The sequence below is a fragment of the Pteronotus mesoamericanus genome, unplaced genomic scaffold, assembly GCF_021234165.1.
Source record: "Pteronotus mesoamericanus isolate MK-2021 breed Mesoamerican mustached bat unplaced genomic scaffold, CSHL_Meso_final contig_182, whole genome shotgun sequence".
Lineage (NCBI taxonomy): Eukaryota > Metazoa > Chordata > Mammalia > Chiroptera > Mormoopidae > Pteronotus > Pteronotus mesoamericanus.
In genome coordinates, this window is record NW_026555078.1 from 34,072,430 (window position 1) to 34,093,509 (window position 21,080).

The 21,080-nt window shown below is 36.1% G+C and overlaps 1 protein-coding gene across 1 annotated transcript in view; it reads left to right on the plus strand.

Moving 5' to 3' along the window:
* TXNDC16 (thioredoxin domain containing 16) overlaps positions 1–21,080 on the plus strand; it is a 66,815-nt gene that overhangs the window by 11,700 nt on the left and 34,035 nt on the right. Inside the window, exons 4-8 of the mRNA XM_054567567.1 lie at positions 939–1,012; positions 1,826–1,900; positions 11,843–11,964; positions 14,632–14,722; positions 18,299–18,449. Of these exons, the coding sequence (XP_054423542.1) occupies positions 939–1,012; positions 1,826–1,900; positions 11,843–11,964; positions 14,632–14,722; positions 18,299–18,449 (513 nt within the window). The remainder of the gene's footprint in view (positions 1–938; positions 1,013–1,825; positions 1,901–11,842; positions 11,965–14,631; positions 14,723–18,298; positions 18,450–21,080) is intronic.

Consider the following 21,080-nt stretch of genomic DNA (forward strand, 5'->3'; position numbering starts at 1 on the left):
TGTGTGGTTGCATCTTGTGTGTCCCCTGCTGGGGACCGGGCCTGCAAACCAGGCATGTGCCCTACACTGGTAATCGAATGAGTGACCCTTTGGTTTGCAGGCCAGTGCCCAATCCACTGAGCCATGCCAGCCTGGGCCAAGATTGTCCTTACATTTTTAACATAGAGTCCTGATTGTAAACTATGAAGGGCTGTTATGGCTGCTTTGACATCATCAAGGATTTAGGTTCATTCTTTCTGATGCACCATCCTTAGCAAGGGTTTCTTCTTTAAAGATGCCTCAGGGTCCCTGATTACTGCTGATGTTCTAGTTATCTTGTCTGTTTTGTCAGGAAGAAGTGGGAAGGGTAAGAGTATCAGTCAACCCCCTTTTAAGAGCCTTCTAAAGGATCCCAACCCAGTGACTTCTAACACTGTTTAGCCATCCTTAGCTGTTGGGAGGCTGGGAAAGTCTTTTAATGGGTACTTGCTTTTAGTGAAGCCCTGTCAGTAAAACCAAAAGGGAGGATAGATTTTGGGTGAGAAACCACCAGTGTCTGCTATACACATGTGCTGGCCGTTGAGATGGCTTCATGGTCCCAGCTTAGGAAGCACTCACTGCTGTGCTTCCTAGCTTTTGCTAGTGATTTTTGTTCTGCTTTGTTTCCTTCCTTTTCTACCTGGTTACCTTCTACTTGCTTCAAAAGACAACTAAATGTAAACTCGTAGGTATAATTAAATATTACTATTAGGCGTGGAAACAGTTCCCTTTTTTCTGGGTTACCTCAAGCATATGAGTAAGTGAGCAATTATGAGATACAAATCAGAAAGAAAAGTAAAATAAAAAAATATGATATGGAGACAAGACTGTAATGTTTAATTTTATTTTGTTTCCCAAAGCAAGATAATTTACCTTTTGATATACTGTAAACCTTAAATGTAATCTTTTAAATTTTAAAGGTTAATTGTATCAAAGAAGAAATATCAAGATACTGTGAAAAAGAAAAGGATTTGATGAAAGCATATTTATTCAGGTAAACTGTTATTTTGAGTGTGATGGACAAATATAAAACTATACATCTAGAACATGCAAGTATATAAAATATCACTAATCCAGAATAAAGTTATATGCAGTGGGCATCATATGAAACTTAGCAAAAAGTCCAAGTAATAGATTTGTTACCTGCGCTTTAGCTTCCTTATCTATAAAATGAGTATAATAACCTATCTCACAGGGTTGTTTTAAATATTACATGAAAATCTTATGTAAATTCCTATTACAAACACCTGGTTGGTAAGTAAGCACTAAGAAAATTCAGTGCTTTAAGTTGATATGTCAAGCCATATTCTGGTGTGAAACAAATGTACTTTATTTTTGAGAGATCTCCCGATGTCCAGGTTACAGATTCCATGGCACTTGGTCTGCCAGTCTATCTGAGCTTTCTCAAAACTCTTTCCTCAAACCCTTGGGATTTGACCTAGGAAATGGGGGGAGACCCTGTCTCCTCAGAGACCTACTGCTGAGGACACTTCTTTCTCCTACGTGTCTCCTTTCCAGTTCAATTTGGGGTATATGTGACAAGGAGGTTGGTAGGAAGCCCTGTTTGGACTCCTTTTTATTTCCAGTCTCTTTGCTAGGTCTAGGGCCTAAGCTTTTTCAAAGTTGACTTAGTTATTGAGTCTATATTCAATGAATATTTGAGTGTATATTATGGCCAGCACTTTGGTAGGTGCATGGGATAATGGATAAAACACAAGCTCTAACTTTACAGCCTAGAATATTAGAGGAACAAGTAAATTGGATGCTAAGGAAAAATTTCTATAATGCATTTTCAAACTTTTTACAGGGGCAACATATTACTCAGAGAATTCCCTGTTGATACCTTGTTTGATGTAAATGCCATCATCGCTCATGTTCTCTTGTAAGTACAGGGATTACCATTCACTTTTTTACTTATTATTTATCTAGTGATTTCATTTTAGACAACCACAATCCATTAAAATATTTTAGAGTTTTAACATTATATTTGTAGGTATAAATTTCACATAAATTCCTGGTCTGTCTTCCGACATAGAGGATCTAAAATTTCTTAAATGGCAAATAATACAGAAACATGTAGATGCTCTGCATTGAAGTGGCACAGCATCACCACATGGGTCATACTATTGTTTTTGCTTTTGATTCTACCTGCAGCGTTAGGATTTTACCAGCTAAGAAGCTCATGTTTGTCATCCTCAGTAGGATTTTTGAGGTGTTTAGCATCCTTCTCATCCAGCCTGATTTTTTCTGGAGTCTGTAGCTCTGTGCCTGCTCAGTAAGAGCAGAAACAGTTCAAAGAATCCCAGAATATACCAGGATGTTTGTTGAGAGAGAGTAAATGAATTTAATTTAACTTCCCTGGTATGGAGTCTTTAAGCCTTGGATTCAGGCCTGTCTGGGATCCGTCCATGCACTTTACCTCTGAGTAAAGTCTAGTATTCTCTTTGATGAAAGAGCTAGAAGCTATGACTTGTTAAGGACCTGAGTTTACATTGACTTTCCCAATTTAACGTTATTGTAGGTCTGTTACCAACTAAGACATTTGCTGACAATGGCTATCTTTGTCTTTTGCTTGGCTCCCCTCTTCCTTCTTTTCTCTGACTGGATTTCCAGGAAAATTGGGTGAAAGTTAAATTATAGAAAGCTTAAAACATAAAGGTGAAAAGTTGTGTTTATCACTTTGCAAATGGATACTTTTAAATATTCCAGTACTAACAATATTTTAATGAAAGGTCTTTAGAAAGGATCCTGACAGCCAAGGATCCTGAGGCCTGTAGAGTAAGAAGCCAATTATAAGGAATGAAAGGTGGCCTTTTGAAGAAGGAATTCTAAAGCGCTGTAGGGCTGTCTTAGAAGCCCTTTCCTGGGTTATAGAAGGTGTGGCTATCCTGAGGTGGGGGTTTATAAAAGGCTTAGCAAAAAATCCAAGTAATAGATAGGATACTTGTTGTATAGTGGATACCTGATGCCTGTCTTTGACCCAGAAATGAGGGTGTAGAAACAAAGAAGATTCTTTGAGGGATGGGGGAAGGGTGATTAAGATTGTCTTTGACAAGTTTGAGAGCAAATTGTGGAGCGGCAGGTCCACCTTCGACAACCTGATGATGAGGTGGTTTTGAAACTATCGAGCCTTAGGTGCAGAGTGGCTCTCAGGGCTGGGGACCCTGCTTTCTGAACTGGCCAGCCTGTGGGGTTTGTGTCATGCAGTCCTGCTGTGGTGGTATCTTGTTCTTCGTGCTGTGCCAGTGCTGGTGTGTAGAACACTAATTCCACAAAGATTATTCCCCTTGTTCTTCCCATGGGCCCGATACCTGTTAGGTACTGTAGGTTCAAAATAGAATGAGATGTGGCTTCTGTTCCCTAGGAATATAGTGTTTTGTTGCAGAGACAGATATATAAACAGAAAATATGTAGCAAGTAAAATAGAAATATGTATGCATAAGGGCTTATGGAACCACAGGGTAGGGAGTAGTTACTTGAGTCTAGGATGAGAGTGGATATTTACTAAGAAGTCTTCTTGGAGGAGGTGGCACTGGGGATGAGTCTTAAAGCATAAGTGTGAGTTTGCTTGGTGAAGAAACAGAAGGCGGGTAAAGCAGTGGGAACTGTTTGAGCAAAGGCATGGAAGTTAGAATAGTTTGGAGAGGGTAGTTTTTACCAGAATATCAAATGAGAAGCAGGAGATGAGGGCAGAGATGTAGGCATGGGGTCAGATGAAGGGAATCTTTGTTTACTGTGTGCCAAAGTTTAGGCTTTTGGGTAGCCCCCGTCGGGTGAGGAGTCCAGCTCCACATCACAATCCTCGTGTCATCTTTCAGGCCCAACCAGAGGCAATTACAAGGTTTTGACGGGCAGGCATTATAGGGGGAAGGTGCCTCCTCCACACCAGACTTTGTGTACAGCCAGTGCATTGCAGTTCTTTTAGAGAAAACTGAGATCAAGGATTCAGGTCTCTCCTTTCTCCCAGTCCCTTAGGCCAAACATGCTCTTGTGTACACCTGCATTTCTAGCCCAGTTGTCTCCATTTTGAGGCTTCCTTATCAGAAACCTTGGCTGGGGCACCTCCCAGGTACTTCTGATAAGACCCTTTTACCTGTGCTTTGACTGAGCCTCTCCACTCCTAGCACTTCTTTCCTTCACCCCAGCCCACCACTCCATAAAGAGTTAAGAGCCTTTTTGTTTGGTGCTCCTTGGAATGCGATGATACTGTACATTTGTGCTCTGTGCACCTGATTGCCGCCCCCCTCACCTGGGGCTGTCCCATGGCAGGGAAGGGAATGAAACGTTCGGGAATGGATGCCTCTCTCTGCCTCTGCTTGCACTGTCACAGTAAGTGAATAAAGCTGGATGGCTACTTTTAGTTTGGCTTGTTGTCCTAATTGACCAGCACAACACCTGATTGCTCAACAGAGGGTTGCCGGCAGGCAAGTGATGTGATTAGATTAGTACTGGAGAGCCCTTTCTGGTGGATGTGACAGTTTTGTGGGGTCCAAGAACAAGGAGAAACCATTGTGTGGCTGTTGTACCTTCTAGAGAGGTAGAGATAGCAAAGAGGGGGTTTTCTTTTTAATGCTTAGGAGGTAAAATTAACTGGACTTGGTGATAGGTAATTTGGTAATAATAAGCAAACCTACAAACTTGAATTAATTCCTGACTTCTTTTTCACCTCACTCTATATCTAATCTGATCACTGTCTGAGGTAGGCAAGGGAGAAAAGCAAATTTACAGGAGAAGAGAATCTCATCTAAGAAGTGAAATGCCCTTCATACCTGAGTCTTAAGTAAACGGCTATAGGAACTTGAGCCCCTGAGGAGTACAGATCCAGGTGTTGTCAACATATAGACCATCCAGGGAGTGTTCTAGGACAATACCAACACTTAAGGGAAGAAGAAACTTACAGGGAGAAAAATGAGTGTCAAGTAGAATTACAAAGAGGTAGTATCTTCATTTTTGTTTAAAATATGAGGAAAAGGACTTGTGAAATACAATATTTAAAAAAAATTTTTGGTAATGATATTTAGAATATTGAAGAACTATGCTAAATAGTGTACCATATCGTAATTATACCTTGCAAATTACCATGAGGAAAAAATGCCTTTTACTCCATCATCCTACTTTTATGTGCTAAATCTATTAGTGAAATACCCAGTGTCTAGTAAGCACATAGTCTTTTGCAGTTGCATACTATTCCTAGAAATGCAACTAAACTGCTGCTTGATATATTTTGCCCATTTTTCTATCATGTTTTAAACTTTATTGTTATTAATTTGTAGGCACTCTCCTTATGTAAAGAAGGCTAATCTGCACATTCCCCCTTCCCCCACCAAGTTTGTCATTTGTCTTTCAAATTTCCCTACCTTGTTCTTTTAAAATTATCTGGTCAAATTTATCTTTTTTCTTTGGACTTTTGAATTTTAAACTGTATTACGATCTCTCTTATGCCATTGTTACAAAGGAATTTACCTATTGTTAAAAAATTAATAGACTTTGTTTTTTAGAGCACTTTTAGGTTGACAGAAGATTTAGCAGATAGTACCTAGAATTCCCATTACCTCCTTTCTGCTGTGTACTCAGTTTCCCTTTGTAGTTAACATTTTGCATTAGTGTGGTACATTGTTACAGCTGATGAACCAATATTGACACATTGTTATTAACCAAAGTACATATTTGTATTGGGGTTCACTCTCTCCTATAGTTCTGTAAGTTTTGATATGTGCATGTGCCTACCAATACAGTATCATACAGAATGGTTTCAGTGATGTAAAAAATTGCTTGTGCTCCACCTATTCAACCTGCCCTTCTACTTCCCAACTACTCCCCAACTACTGATCTTTTTGCTGTCGACATAATTTTGCTTTTTCCAGAATGTTGTATAGTTGGAATCATATAGCATATAGCCTTTTTAGATTGACTTCTTTTACTTAGCAATATGTATTTAAGGTTCTTTGATATATTCATGGTTCGATGTCATTTCTTTTTATCAATGATTGATATTCCATTGTATGGATGTACTCATTCACCTACTGGAGGACATCTTGGCTTCTTCTGTGTTTTGACAATTGTGAATAAAGCTGTTATAAACATTCCTGGGCAGGTTTTATGTGGGAATGCACTGTCATTTTCAACTCCTATGGGTAAATGAATGTGATTTCTGGGTAATATGGTAAGGCTGTGTTTAGCTTTGAAAGAAACTGCTCAACTACCTTCCAAAATGGCTGTACCACTCTGCATTCCCATGTATAGTGAATGAGTTCCTGTTGCTCTTGGCAGCATTTGGCATTGCCAATTTTTTTTAGCCATTCTAATAGGTATATAGTGCTATCTCGTTGTTTTAACTTGCAGTTTCCCTCTGACATAATGATGTTGAGCACATTTCCTATGCTTCTTATTAGTCATTTGTATATTTTCTTAGGTGGGGTATCTGTAAGATCTTTTGCCCATATTTTAATTGTTTTTTATTGATGAATTTTAAGAGGTTTATATATACATACATAATATATTATATATATATTTTGGATGTAAGTTCTTTATCAGATATATGTTTTACAAATTTTTCCCCCCGATCTATGGTTTGTTTTTTCATTTTCTGAACAGTTTCTTCTGCAGAGAAAAAGTTTTAATGATAGTGAACTCTAAACATTTTTCCCCCATGGATTATGCTTTTGATGATGTATCTAAATCACTGCCAAATCCAAGGTTACGAAATTTTCTTCCATGTTATCTTCTAGAAGATTTATAGTTTTACATTTTACATTTAGGCCCGTGATCCATTTTGAGTTAATTTTTGTGAAAGGTGTAAAATCAGTTTCCGGATTTATTTTTTTGCATGTGTATGTCCAGTTGTTTTAGCACCCTTACTCCCTTAAATTGCTTTTCTCCTTTGTCAAAGATCAGACTCTATTTGTGTGGGTGTGTTTCTTCTCAGTGTTTTTTTCCATTTAATTTATTTTCTTTATTTTTTCAAATACATTTGTCTCTGCCTTCCCCTCCCCATCTTCCCCCCCGCCCAATCCTTCCCCTTTGGTCAGTGTTTTCATGGTTTTAATTTTGTATTTAAATCTTTGGTCTGTTTGGAATTTAATTTAGTGAATGGTATGAGGGATGGATTTAGCTGTTTAAGAGCCAAGTGGCTACATAGTTGTCCCAACACAACTGAGATTAATGAATCTCTTCACTATTCAGGAAGCATTTTTTACACTAAACCCTCATACATAATTGAGTCTATTTTTTTAACTTTATATTTCAACTATATGTTTGTATACTAGTACCATTGCTTTAGTTATTGAGGTTTTATAATATAATACCTGAAAGACCCAGGCACCTTCGTATTTCTCTTTTAAGAATTGCTTGTTTGTTTTGTTTACAGATAATATTAAAAATTAACTTGTCTAGTTTATTCCCCTCCCTGACTAAATCCTACTTGCATTAAATTTATAAGTTATTTTAGAGACAGTGGACATCTTTAGAACAATTCTTCCCATCCCAGAAATTGATGTCTTTTCATTTGTTCCAATTTCTTTTGTGTCTGTTAGTAATATTTTAATGCTTTCTTCTATATATGCCTGGACACTTAAATTTATTACAAAGTATTTAGTCTCTTTTGTCTGTATTGTAAATGAGTGTTTTTCTTCCATGTCCTCTAACACACCTAATTTTTATGTAAAATATAGGTATTTAACATACCTATGTCTATGCATAATATATATATACATGTATATGAAAGATATCGATTTCTGTCTATTAAGTTTGTGTCCTTTGATCTTACTGAATTTGTTATTTAAAACAACACTGGAAAAACAAAACTACAGTAGTTAGAATGTAGTAATAATATTTGTATTGTAGAATGCATGAGAAACTTTACTGCATCACTAGATTCATCATTTTACATTTCTACATTTCTTTTAAAATGCAATCTAATGATTTTAATCTAATGCAATTTAATGATTTTTGCGTTTACTGCATTGTTAGATTTTCCTGTGAAGTTTTTACAAGAAAAATAAATCCCAGGACAGACTTTTTTTAAAAACTCATTTCTGTTAGTATTTCTCCTCTTTACAACTAGAGTGAAGGAGCACAGGTTTGTGGAATGGATCCTGATCCCTGGGTGTGCCCGTATTCTGGAAGTTAACATTAAAAAATAAAGTTAGGAAGCCATTGGGAAAAATCATAGAGGTCGTTAGATACAATATCATCAGTTTTGGTTTTTATTACCTCCTGGATAATCTCCACTTAATGAGCTTTGGGACATTAGGCAAGATAACCTTTCTAAGCCCCATGGCCTTATCTGTAAAACGGAGTTCAAGATGATAACTGCTCTTACATGGTTGCTGTAAAAATTAAACAAATTAAACAGTGCATTGCTGAGTGTTCTTAGTTATAACCCCAGAATCTGGGTCTGACTGGCTTAAGCAGAAAAGCATTTGGAGCAGATGTAGGAATGTCAGACTCACTAGGAGAGCTGGAGAACTGGACTCAATTTATATGGCTCTGACATGCAATCAAGATCATGACACAACCTGTCGGGAGGGGGCGGCTGCATTACCACTGTGCTGGGTGGGAGCGCTTGCCCCTCCTGTTCTGGGGCTGTCATCAGTGCTGTTCTCACTGCTGCCTTTGGAGCTCACTGTTGCTGTCACTGCTTCTTGAAATAATTCTGCACTGTCCTTGATTCTTTGTATCACTAGCTCCTTGTCCAAAATGTCGGGCCAGGGATTCTGGGTCATGGAGCTGTGCCTTGCAGCAGGGAACTTGGGAAAAAAGTTTACCATAATATTAGATTTTATGAGGGGACTCAGCCCTTTTATGATGAGGCCTCTGCTCACCACGGAAACTTAGAAAACTGGAAATTCTCAAAGCAAAAGAGAGGATTTCAGAGTAGGGCAGTCCTAAAACTGATTAACTGCCAGTACTTATAAAATGCTTTGTACTGTGCCTGACATGTGGCAAGTGCCCCCCAGATGCTGGCTTTTATTAGTTTACATTTGCCAGTCCTAATCTGAGAAAATGGTTTGGGAGATTTCTTCTCCTAAATCTGATTTTTGAAGCACATAGATTAGAGCTGCTAGAGCAGTAAAAGTTAAAGGGTGGGAATAATTTCTAAGGCTAGAATTTACATGGAAGTCCAATTAAGTTTACTAGATGACACCTCGCAACTGTTCTGAAGTAACTCAAGAGTAATTCTGGACTTGTTAGCCTATATAAGCCACCAACAGCCCAGATTGCCACTGAGACTCCACTGCCATTCATTCATTGCCTCACTTTCTGCTTGGTTTCCCATTTACAAGAGTGGTCAGGAATAATGTAGTTTATAAGTCCTGACCTTAGTGTCAGAAGGCCTGGATTTGAGTCTCAGCTCTACCAGCGACTACCACTATGATCTGGAACAGGTTATTTAATCCCTCAGACTGTTACCTGTATATGTTTGTGTTGAAAAAAATGTTCCTGTTTTTTGGACTGTTAAATGAAAACATGTGAAAATATCTAGTACATAGTGAATACTGCTCTGTAATTATTCCTTTTAAAAAACAAAACAAGAGCCCTGGGAATTGTAGTAGATCAAGTTTTACATTTTTACATTTCTTTTAAAAAGTTGAAGAAATCTGTCATAAATAAGTCAATATTAAAACCAGTGTAATATAGGGCAGTAGTTTCAGGGCATCCATGAAATCACAATACTTTTCTAATAATACTAATACATTATATACCTTTTTCCACTTTTATTCTTTTAAGAGTGCAGTTTCCACAGGCTATGAGATGTGTTGTGTGATGTCAGAACAGATTGAATGCAGAAGCAACTACGAGAATCCAGCTGTCTTTTATTTAGTTTAATATTAAGGCGATTTGCAGAAATGTAAAACAATGCCACTCTTTTCACTAAGCTTTTCTTTTGTTTTGGAAAATTGCCTTTCTTATGAGAAAGCATTATTTATATTAACATGCTATGGTATTTTTTATTATTTTAAAAAGAATTAATAAACATTTTAAAATTCCTGTTTCAATTTCTATTTTGGCATCTATTGGTAGATGTAACCTATATAAACAAAAGCTCTTTGAGGAACTCAGTTTTTAAAGCTATAAAGGTATCTTGAGACCAGAGAGTTTAAGAACTATGTTTTTAGAAGAATGTGCCATGTTATCCATGAGAGGAAAACAATACTTGACTAATTTGTTGGAGATAGTTGAGTAAACCTTTGCTTAATTATGTAGACTTGTAACAACTTTTAAGAATCCTTAAAGCTTGCCTAGCAAAAATACACACACATGCGCACACACAGATAAAGTGAAATGAGTTGTTAGAGAATTTATATAGAAGTAGAAAATTAATAAATATTCTTTTGAATGAAGAAATATGATCAATTAGTCTAACTTACACATTGAGAAGATGATTTGGAAGAATTACGGTCAAGTGGAAAGATCATTGAACTAGGGGTAACACCTGTTTAGTGTTCTGTTCCTGGCTCCTTGATTTAGTAAATGTTGTCGACTAAGTAAGCTTTTCAGTGTTGTGAACTTGTATTTCGTCAAGTGAAGAATGGAAATAAATAATTTCTACCTTACTTTTTCTTTTATTCATTCAGCAAATATTTTTTGATTGCTTATGATATACTAGGCTCTATTTTAAGTTATTATAGAAATAGTGATAAAATATGCAAGGTCCCTGCCTCAGGAAGGTAACAGTTTAATGAGAGAGGAAGGGATAAGCAAGCAAGTATATAAATATTTATAAATTGTGATAAATACTAGGAAGGAATCAAATAATGTGAAATTATTTGAAATGAAAGAGAAAAACAATATAGACCTATTTACGTAAGACCAACAGGGAAGGCTTCTCAAGGACCAGATGTATGAACAGGAGCCAGGGACTAGCTTTCAGCAGACAAAATTGTGTTTGCGAAGGCCTGAGGTGTGCCTGAAGTTGGTATACATGAGGAATGGTAGAACAAAAGGAGGTTGGGGAAGTAGGCACGGTCTAGGTCATGCAGGGCCTTATAGGCCATGGAAAGAAGCCTGCATTTTAGATGTGTGAAATGTATTCAAGCTGAGAAAACTAACTGTAAGGGATTATTTGGCCAGCCTAGGATGTTAGTGAATACAGCTTAAATTCATTGGGCTGAGGTTGTTGTGATGGGGAATGAGCACCACTGCTCACAATTGTCCCTGGTCGATGCTCTCAGGGACAGACTAATGATTTAGAGAGTGATTTTAGTTTAGTGTTAAAATGCTTAAGTTCTTGCCCTGATGAGGTAGCATAGCTGGTTAGAGCGTCATCCCAATACACCAAGGTTGTGGGTTTAATCCCCAGTCAGGGCACAAACAAGAATCAATCAATGAATGCGTAAGTAAGTGGAACAACAAATTGGTGTCTTTCTCTCTCTCTCTCTCTCTCTCTCTCTCTCTCTCTCTCTCTCTCTCTCATTCTTTCCCCTTTCCCCCTCTCCCTCTTTCTCTCTCTCTCTAAAATCACTAAATTAAGAAATAAATAAAATGTGTAGTTTCTTACTAAATTTTCTTATTAGGTTCTTTAATTTACAGTCATGCCTTGGTATTTATCTTCAGAACTCATCAAAACCTGTGCTTGTAGCATTTTGACAAGAAAAAAAATGTTTCAGCACTCAGTGCTTGCTCACCCCTCAGCGCCCCTCTCTCATGATGAAACAGAGGTCTGAAGCGTCAGTCTCACAGTAGCTCGCAAACAGTGGGGTACTTCTTGGTTTTGACACTTGTCATGAGTCCTGGAACGAGGTACCACTGTACTTAACAAATATATATTAAATATCTAAGTTCATACAGATTTTTCTACTAATTACATCTCTGCTTATTTTAGTGCCCTTCTTTTTAATGAAGTAAAATATATTACTACCTTAAAAGACCTTCAGAAGATAGAAGATGCTTTGAAAGGAAAAGCAAACATTGCATTTTCATATGTAAGAGCTATTGGAACACCAGGTATTTACTAACTTTTACTTTAATCTTTACTGTGTCTGTACTTGTGTGAGTATATTGAAGAACTTAAAAAATAGTGTATTTTGACCATGATCTTAATATTTTAAAATAAATTTAAAGCATCTTCACTATTATATTTTCTGTTTTTAATTGGCAGCATATCATAATGGTTGAATTGAACTCTGGAGCCAGACTGCCTAAATTAGACTCTTTGTTCCATTAATTACTTATAGTATGACCTTGGACAACATACATAGCCTGTTTCTTATTCACTAAGATGGTGAAAAGAAATGTGCCTACCTCTTAGTGTTATTGTGAGGACCAGATGAATTTGAATAATTAAAATAGTTTCTGGCATGTAATAGGTGCTCTGTGTTAGCTGTTACTATTTTTTATTTCTTTATAGTCCTTATGGTACCTGGTATAGTAGTTTATAGTATTCAGTAAATGTTGACCGACTAACTTTCTTTTTAAATATTTTGGTATTTGCTGATTATGACATATTTTTCTTGATTTTTCAAAAGTCTAACTTTGACAGAATCCATTTGTAAGTGTAGACTAGACAGAGTGTTTGATTTAACCTGGATTGTATTTAGGCCAAATGGGCAGGGGAGTGATTATGAAGATTGACTATGTAATTTAAGCTGGATTAAGAGAAAAGAGGATTTTAGGGGGGTGACTGACAGAGAAAAGTAGTAGGATTATGGGTCCTGGAGGGTTAGAGTTCTGTACTAGACTAAATGACCTAGTCAGATGGAGGTATGAGAGTGAGGGGCATGATGCTAGATATTGAAATTATAGAGGAGTTTTCAGTAATTGCTAATTAAAGGCCTGCAGTGGGACCGTAGTAGTGAGTGGTTAAGGTAGGATTGAAGATCGATCATTGGCGTCTATAGAGAAGGCCAAGGATTTTGAAAGAATCCTCTATGGGGATAATAAAGTCACCAGGGATTATGACAGGAGTAGTATTGGAGAAAGTGACGGTGTGACATAACCTCGAATCTTTTTGTAATGAGGGGGAGTGGCCCTGGCTGGGGTGGTAGATGACTCTAACAAGGCAGCGTGGTGAGTGGAATAATCTGATGATATGCAATATAAGTGGTAGAAGATTAGGTGGCAGAGGGGAAGGTAACTGCCTGGAAATGATAATGAAAAAAAAGGAAAGTAAAATAAGAAAAGGAAGAAATCTTCCAAGAAGCACTTCAAGAAAATTTCCCAGAACAGAAGGATTCAAGCTTCCAAATAGAAAGAACCCACTGAGTCTCAGCATAGTGGATAAATGTAGATCCACACCAAAGCATCTCATTTTGAAATCTAGAATATTGGGGGCAAAAATTATTCTCAAATATTCCAGTAAGAATGAAGTTTGTAGTTGAAGGATCAAGAATCAGAATGACATTGGACTGCTCAGTTGCAGCCCTGGACACTGAAATTCTCAGGAGAAATGACTTGAACCTTGAATTCTATAAGCAGACAATAGTTAGTTATATGAAAGTAGAATAAAGACACTTCCAGAAGCGCAAACTTGCAAAAAAAAAAATGTGTATTCAATATTTCCTCTCATAGGAAGTGCTAGAGTATGGGAGCAAGGGGGCAAATCAGTCAAGAAGACATGGCTAACAGGCCAATGGCGCTAAAACAAGAGAAAGAATAAGAGATCCCTGGGATGATGATGAAGTAAGTTCTCAGGAAGAAAGTTGTGTAGCAGGTCAAGTAGCAATAATAGACATTTCTGCAGAAGAGGGAATAGATAGTATACTTGATATATTTGAAGTATTAAGAGGGTTAGACAATTGTGTAAGAATTTAGGAATAAATTATTAAGAAATTATACAAAAATAAAAAGATAGGTATAATTATAGTAAAAGAAGTTCAGTAAAGGAAAAAATGTTCATTTTGTACTGTATAGCTCATTTGTAAATAGTATTACTGGCTCATAACAATGTAAATACTGACTACTGATTTAATAAAAATTAGGACTATATTGGGAAAATGGAGGGGATAGAAATGTGTATATCTGTGAAGTGGAGTTTTGGAGAAGACAGCTAATTTATCATCTTCCACCGTGGGAAGTCAGTAGATAATACTAACACAAAAGAATTAGAAAATAAGAGTATAGCAATGTAATCTAGAGACTTGGAGGTAAATACCTAAAGAAATAGTAAAAGTTGAAGGTAGTTGTCCCTTCAGAAATTGGAAATAGTGTGGAAGGTGGAGAAACTCTTTTTTTTTTTTTTTTGCACGCCCGAAGAATGATTTGCCTCTTTAAACTCTGTTCAAGAATAAGTTTGATTACAAAAACAAACAAACAAAAACAACGAAAAAACCCCAACTAAGCCAGAAACAATACCCAGATACATAACATATAAAAGCTGTATGGTGACTTCATATTCTCTTCTCTTCTACTAGGAAGAAGCTATTGCAGAATTTTCATGTTATATTCTCAAGTATAACTCATTTTATGTTCCTTAATTCTTCTCTTACCTTGAATAGAGTAGACTTTTCATAATTTCTTTAACTGCTTGCATTTTCCCAACTGGGATCCCTACAAAGGATTTTTCTTTAACTGTAATAGAGCATAAAAGGATGTAGGGTAATCTAGAGAATAAAAGTTTATGTAGAGTCACACAAACTAACTCCTCCTCTCTCCCAACTCTTACCTCTTTTTCAGAGCACAGGGCTTTCATGGAAGCTGCTTTTGTGTATGGGAACACATACCAATTTGTCTTAACCACAGAAATTGCCCTTTTGGAAAGTATTGGGTATGTATAAGTGGCATATGTTAACAATTTTAACTTTATTTATTTCACATTATTTATTTATCATTTCCATTATACTCTCACAGAGTGGACTTATGTAAGGGAAAGTATAAGCAAATGTGAACATATAAATGAAACCTGAAATCACCTTCATTACCATCATCCACTGTACTACTGTCTGAAAATGAATTTAAACATGCAGAAGTGATGTTAGACTAAGGTGAATGAAGACAATATGGATAAGACACAAGGTGTGATCCTATGAGTGTCCAAGTATATTTCAGGAATAGATCTCTCACAGTGATGAGATAGGTGATAAAATAGCAGCTTTCATAATAAAGCTCCAGAAATTCTTTCTGTGAGTTCTGTGAGTTACTTTCTCATAATCTTAAGTATATTTAAGTACAGTTTTTAAATAGAACATTTTAGATGTTTGTTTTTTTGCCTACTTTGTAGCTTACAATTGTAGGTAGAGGCCGCCTTTTGACTGTTGTCTGGGTAACGTAGGGTTAAAGTTTCTCTTTTTAGTATTTAGGAACACAAGGAATAACCAGTGCATTTTAAAGACTTTAAGTTTGGCTTTAAAATGTTCTTCAGGAAAATTAATCCAAAGCAGGGCCAAATGGTGATCATGTGACCTTTTTATACCATGCTAGTTTTTGAGTCTCTTGCTGACTATTTTCTTAGAAAATAATGATTATTTGATATACCACACTCAAGTAATTAAATCCCAGACATTTTACAACTCTCTAAATTTAGAGTTTAGTGCATAGAAAACTGATAAAGTTAAATGATTCGGGGAGGGATGGATTGGCAGAAAATAAAGTTCCTGCACAGAGAAGTTATGTGTTTACTGTTCTCTCTATGGCAGCCAGCTTTCCTTTTCCATTCCTCTCTTCTTACTGAACTGTCATTCTTCTGGTTCCCTCATCAATGAATTAAATAAAGCCTTGATGCATGTTTCCTACTCATGTAAGAGTCAAGGTTTTTAACAATTTGAGATTGATGCTGACAGTATCATAGAGCTTTATTGTAAATAGTCACCGAGTCTCAAGCTACAATAAGCAGTTGTTTAGCCAGCTCCTTTGCCACTCCCAACTGCCAATTTCCCATTCTGGAATAGGGGAAGCCTTGTTATTCTGCACCCCATGGGGATTCTCTGGTGGCCCCACAGATTCTCTTAAGGTTAGCTGTTTGTACTTTTTCTTGTGTTACCAGCTTGTTTTTTAGATAATAAATAATTGCAAATAATGGTGACATGCTTCAAACACAAGGGGTGGTTATTTTTTGACAGGGTATATGTAAGTCATATTATTCACTTTAAAAATCATGTTCATCAAGGTATACTAAGTGTATTTTTTATTCTGACCTATGACTAAACACAGTAATGCTGTGAAAGAATATTTGCTTTTCTCCACTTTAAAATTGGAAATTAAAAATGTACATTTATCCCATTTTGCTATACATTTGAGTATATGAAATATTGGACATATTTGAATTCTCATTTATTCATGGATAGTAAGATGGTGAGGTGTCATACCTGGACCTGATGTGACAGGGAAGGACTCTGGATTCAGAATACAGTAGTCCTATGACACCACTTCTGGATGAAGTCATTGGCTGTAACTTTGAACTGTCTCCTAATAAGGGATAAAAGAATGCCTTTTTTTCCGTTCATGTGTTCATTCTTTCATTTAACAAATATTTGTTGAATACCTTTTTTGTGCTAGGCACTATTTCAGTTGCTGGGGCTATAACAATGGATGAGACTGGTATACTAATTGTTATATAATGTTTGACCTTATTATACTTGAAATTATGTGTTGGTTAAGAAGGGTGTATGTTGACAGGTAGTATGAGAGGTAACGTGCCATAGAGACAACAGTACTTTTTCTTACCCTCTTATAGTCCCTGCTTAAAGAATCTGTGTATAGGCCAAGAAGGGTGATACCCTCACCCCATGTACATCACATTCAATTAAATCAGAGGCAGCCACCTGACCTAGGGCCAACCAATCCATCAGTTTACCTGAGCAAATGAGATCCCCTCTCACATAAAATTAGAATTGGGCACAGAAAATGATCATATAATGGTGTGGCTCTCTTGCCCATATAGAAGTCAAACTGAGAGAGTTGTCTTTATAGAAAGTTGGGAGTTGAAGAGTATTAATGGCAAAATAAAGGTCACAGAACTCTTGCTGTTCAGATCTCTCTGATCCAATTACTTTTCATTTTCCTTGTATTCTGTAAGATACTCTTCTAAACTTCAATAAGGGTTTCTCCTCAACCCCCTTTTTGGTTTCTGTTATTTAGAATCAAATGATCCCTGATTAAATAACTTTCCAACATTATTTCAGAGGTTGTGATATGAGTTCCCGCCTCAGCAAGGTCCTCCTGCTTTTAATATGTGACTATTTAGGGTCCCCCTCAAAAACTTATGTACTTTGTGCCTTGGCTGTACTGCTTCTTTTATCTGAAATACCCATTCGTTTTATCTTCTTGGACAAGTCTTTCTCTCCCTTGCTGCTTTTAATCTGTGATGATCTTCCCAAATCCCTTCTTTCTTTCCCCTCCCCAACTTGAGGCAAAAATTAAATATTTCTTTGTTTCTCATAGCACTTTGTACATTATAGCATTTATAAACTACATTTTAATTGTTTTACTAAACATATCTCCTTCAGTTTAAGCCCTTCATGGATTTGAATTGTCTTATTTATCTTAGTTTTTTGTATCCTAGCACAGGACCTAGTATACAGCAGGCATTCAGTAAATCTTTGTGTGATCATTTCTTTAATCATTGAATCTATTAGAAATTGGTTTATAATTAAATTTGAAATCTGTGAACCTTGGAGCTCAGTTTAAGCATATATCAAGAATTAAAATAACATTTTAAAATTAAAAATTGGAAGTATTTTGCCAAACCCTTCTCATGCCATATAGAGATTTTTAAAAATGCTATTTTAATTTTGGCAAGTCTTACTTACCCACTATAAGTTTATCTTTGAATTCTCATATTGAAGGGAATGCCAAAACTCAAATTATATGCCATATTTGCTGAATTTTGTAATATTTCAGATACAAACTCACAAACTCCCACAAAGTGTCATGTGGTTTCTATCTTAAGGTATGTGTTGGCTGAAGTTTATTCAAAACAGATTTGGTTTTAAATTAAACCTAGAAAATTTGTGTTACAGAGCTTTATTTAGCAAATCTCTAGAAAAGGAACTATATTTAAAGATGATCTTATTGTCCTCAAGGTGACAGCCTTTTATTTTTAAAAAAATTATGTAGACCTGCCTGTACCCTGATTTAGAAGCTACCATATGAAAGAATTCAGGGAAAAAAAAATAGCTTATGCAACAACTTTTGTGTTTTGTTGAAAATACTACAGTTAATTTTCTTTAATATTCTATATCTTTACCTTAGGTCCATTTTATTTTAATGTTATACTGTTTTAGGCTTTTACCAAAACATTAATTCAAAAACATGAGACTTAAAGAAATTTGTTATGCCTTTCTGGGTGGTAGAATGATCACACATTGAAGTTCAAGTGGGTCTGTCCCTGATTTTTAATTTGCAGATTGGAGGATATAGAATATGCACATCTCTACTTTTTTCATTGTAAACCTGTCTTGGACTTGACCCAGCAATGTAGAAGAACACTAATGGGACAGCCATTGACGACACTGAACATATATAGATTTATTAAGTCAATGGAAGCACCCTTGCTGGTATGTGCCTTTTTAAAATATATTAGATAATCTATATATTAAACTTATTGTTTTGATTCACAGATATGCATTTTACTTAGATGAGCTATATACGTTCCCCCTTTCCTTGGGCATAATGTCTTAAATTTAGGGGAATTTATGAGTATTTCCTTATTAAGGGTAGAGGAGATGATAGACTAAAATGATCATCAAATGCCTTGAAGTATTGTTGTATTAAAACCTAAATACAGCCTTGTGTATTAGAAATATTCTGTGGTAGTTATAATGAACTGTGACGACTCTGAGCTCACAAAGACCACACCATAGTCAAGAAAAGACCTCTTGGTAATATTTTGGTCACTGTTTTAAAAGTTGGTAAATATTGAAAGTATAGCATTTCTGGTGTTCCTTTTTTCTTAGTGTTAGCCTGGAAGAATTTTACAGAGATTCAGTAGATGTTGGTGACCAGCAGACTTCTCTCTCCAAAAGTTTGAAGGGTTGTCCTGAGCATGTATAAAACCTTCAGTAGGTCTTTTCATTTAGCACATTCTTTTTCAATAAAAATGGTGCATGTAGATTATAAATAATTCAAACAGTGCAGCAAAGTATAAAGAAAAACATTTAAAACTACCTAATTCTATCACTCAGAAATGAACTGTTGGGTGACCATCATACCAGTCATCTACATGCGCCATGAGAGGAATAAATGGATTAATGGATATATGATATTGCATATGCTACTTTATAGTAAGAAGTGTTGTATTTAATAGAAGAAAAAGGAATTGATGTGAAAGTAGAGGGATTATGGGACTTTTGATAAATCATTTCATCATTAGAGGCCTCAGGAAATATTGTCGTTAGTGTTGTAAATAATTATGAAAAACATTAGTAAATTAAATCATTATTTTTTAAAAACTATGTTTTCATTTAAGATAGTATTAACTCATCCCTTGCTGTGAAAGATGGGAAAATTAACTTCATACGTTTATTTCCATCCCAGATTATCTTACCCTGCTTACTATCGTCAGTTTTGCATTATTTTTACATTATTAAGATTTATGATATTTGTATTGTTTTATAATCATAATTCCCACTCTTTGAAAAGCCTTGCTTCTATATTTAAATAGGTTCAGAACTCCCTACCCTCAATTTTACTGACCTCATTACTGAGTTCTTTGAGTCAGTTGTCAGTTTGATTTGATTTTGGCTTTAAACAATTTTTTTTAAAAAAGCAGTGTATGTCTTTTTTCTTTCCCTTCACATGGAGGAGGAACTTTTATCTTATTCCAATGGGGAGAATACCCTATGAATTTGTTTTGATCTCCCATCTTAGCATAGAGCCCTGAGAGTGGTCAGTTCACTATACAGTTCTTCACTGTTTCTCTCCAGCCTCATTTCCATTTCTTCCAATATTGAGATAGTAAGTATTCTCAGGATTTTTGTCTACTTTCCAGTACTGTTTTTGGCATTGGGGCAGGATTAGGACTCAGCCCAAGCTTTACTAAAAATCGATTTTTTTTCTTTGGCTACAACATTATGACTTGAAGTTGTGCCCCTTTCCTAAAATTTCTACTCATGAATTTTCTCCTGCTGTTTTGAAAAACATTTTTTTTAAGGTAGGTACTGAAGAGGGAGATTCTCTGATTTTTTTTTGTTATACTTACCAGGAATTATGTAATTGTAGTTTTGAAATCAGTGTCTGTGTGGTGAGCCAAGCTGAAAATCTACACCTTGGTGTCAGCCTAGAAAGACTTAGCAGTGCAAGAAACACAGAATAGTGGACTCAGGGTTACTCAAGATCCTCAGAAGAGGATCTTCCAGTCTTCTGCTGGAAGACAGAGGTCTGGCTACTAGGATTCTGGGAACTGAGTGGGAAGGGTGTTGGGGAGCGACTCAGCATTTGATTACTTAATTCCTCTGCTTCTGGCATGCTTCTCACACTGTGAGCTGTTTCTGAAGTGCCCCCAGAGTTCTCTGGGTATGAAGGAGGGACAATTTGCTATGCTCATGGAGTAGGGGAGGGGAATCTAGGGATCTAACTGCTCCTCTCAAGGTTTTACTTATTCCTCCTTTTAAAAAAGTCTTTCTGCCATTCCTCCTCCATTATTTTTTTCCCCAGTTCCAGAGATACCAGGCACTGACAGTTCCTGAGCAATTTTAGGATTTATTCTGCAGTTAAAATTGAATTGTTTCTTAGCTTTCTTTTATGGCTTAGAGTTTTGTTTTGTAGAATCAGTTATTCTGTTTTCCAGCATCCAAAATTTTGCCGCTTTTCTGTTTTCATTTCTTTATATATGTAGGTGTATCTCTTCTAAAAAATCCCACTGCTCTAGTTTTCCTGAGATTTCTGGAGGCAGTGAAGTTAGATGTGTGTGTTCAAGCTGCTGTCTTAACTCAGATGTTCCTCATTCTTCTGTAATGTGTCATTATATGTTAAATTCTAATATGAAAGAGTGTATTTCTTAGTTATCTGTTCTATTTTATTTGAAATATCTATCTCTTTATCGGTATCACACTGTTTTATTTATTGATTTTTTCCCTTATAATATGCTTCTTCCTTATGGTTGTAATTTTATGTTTAATGCCGTATAAAATCTGTTAGTTTATAATTCTTAAACTGTATAGGTATGTTGGAAGCATTAAACTTAGAAA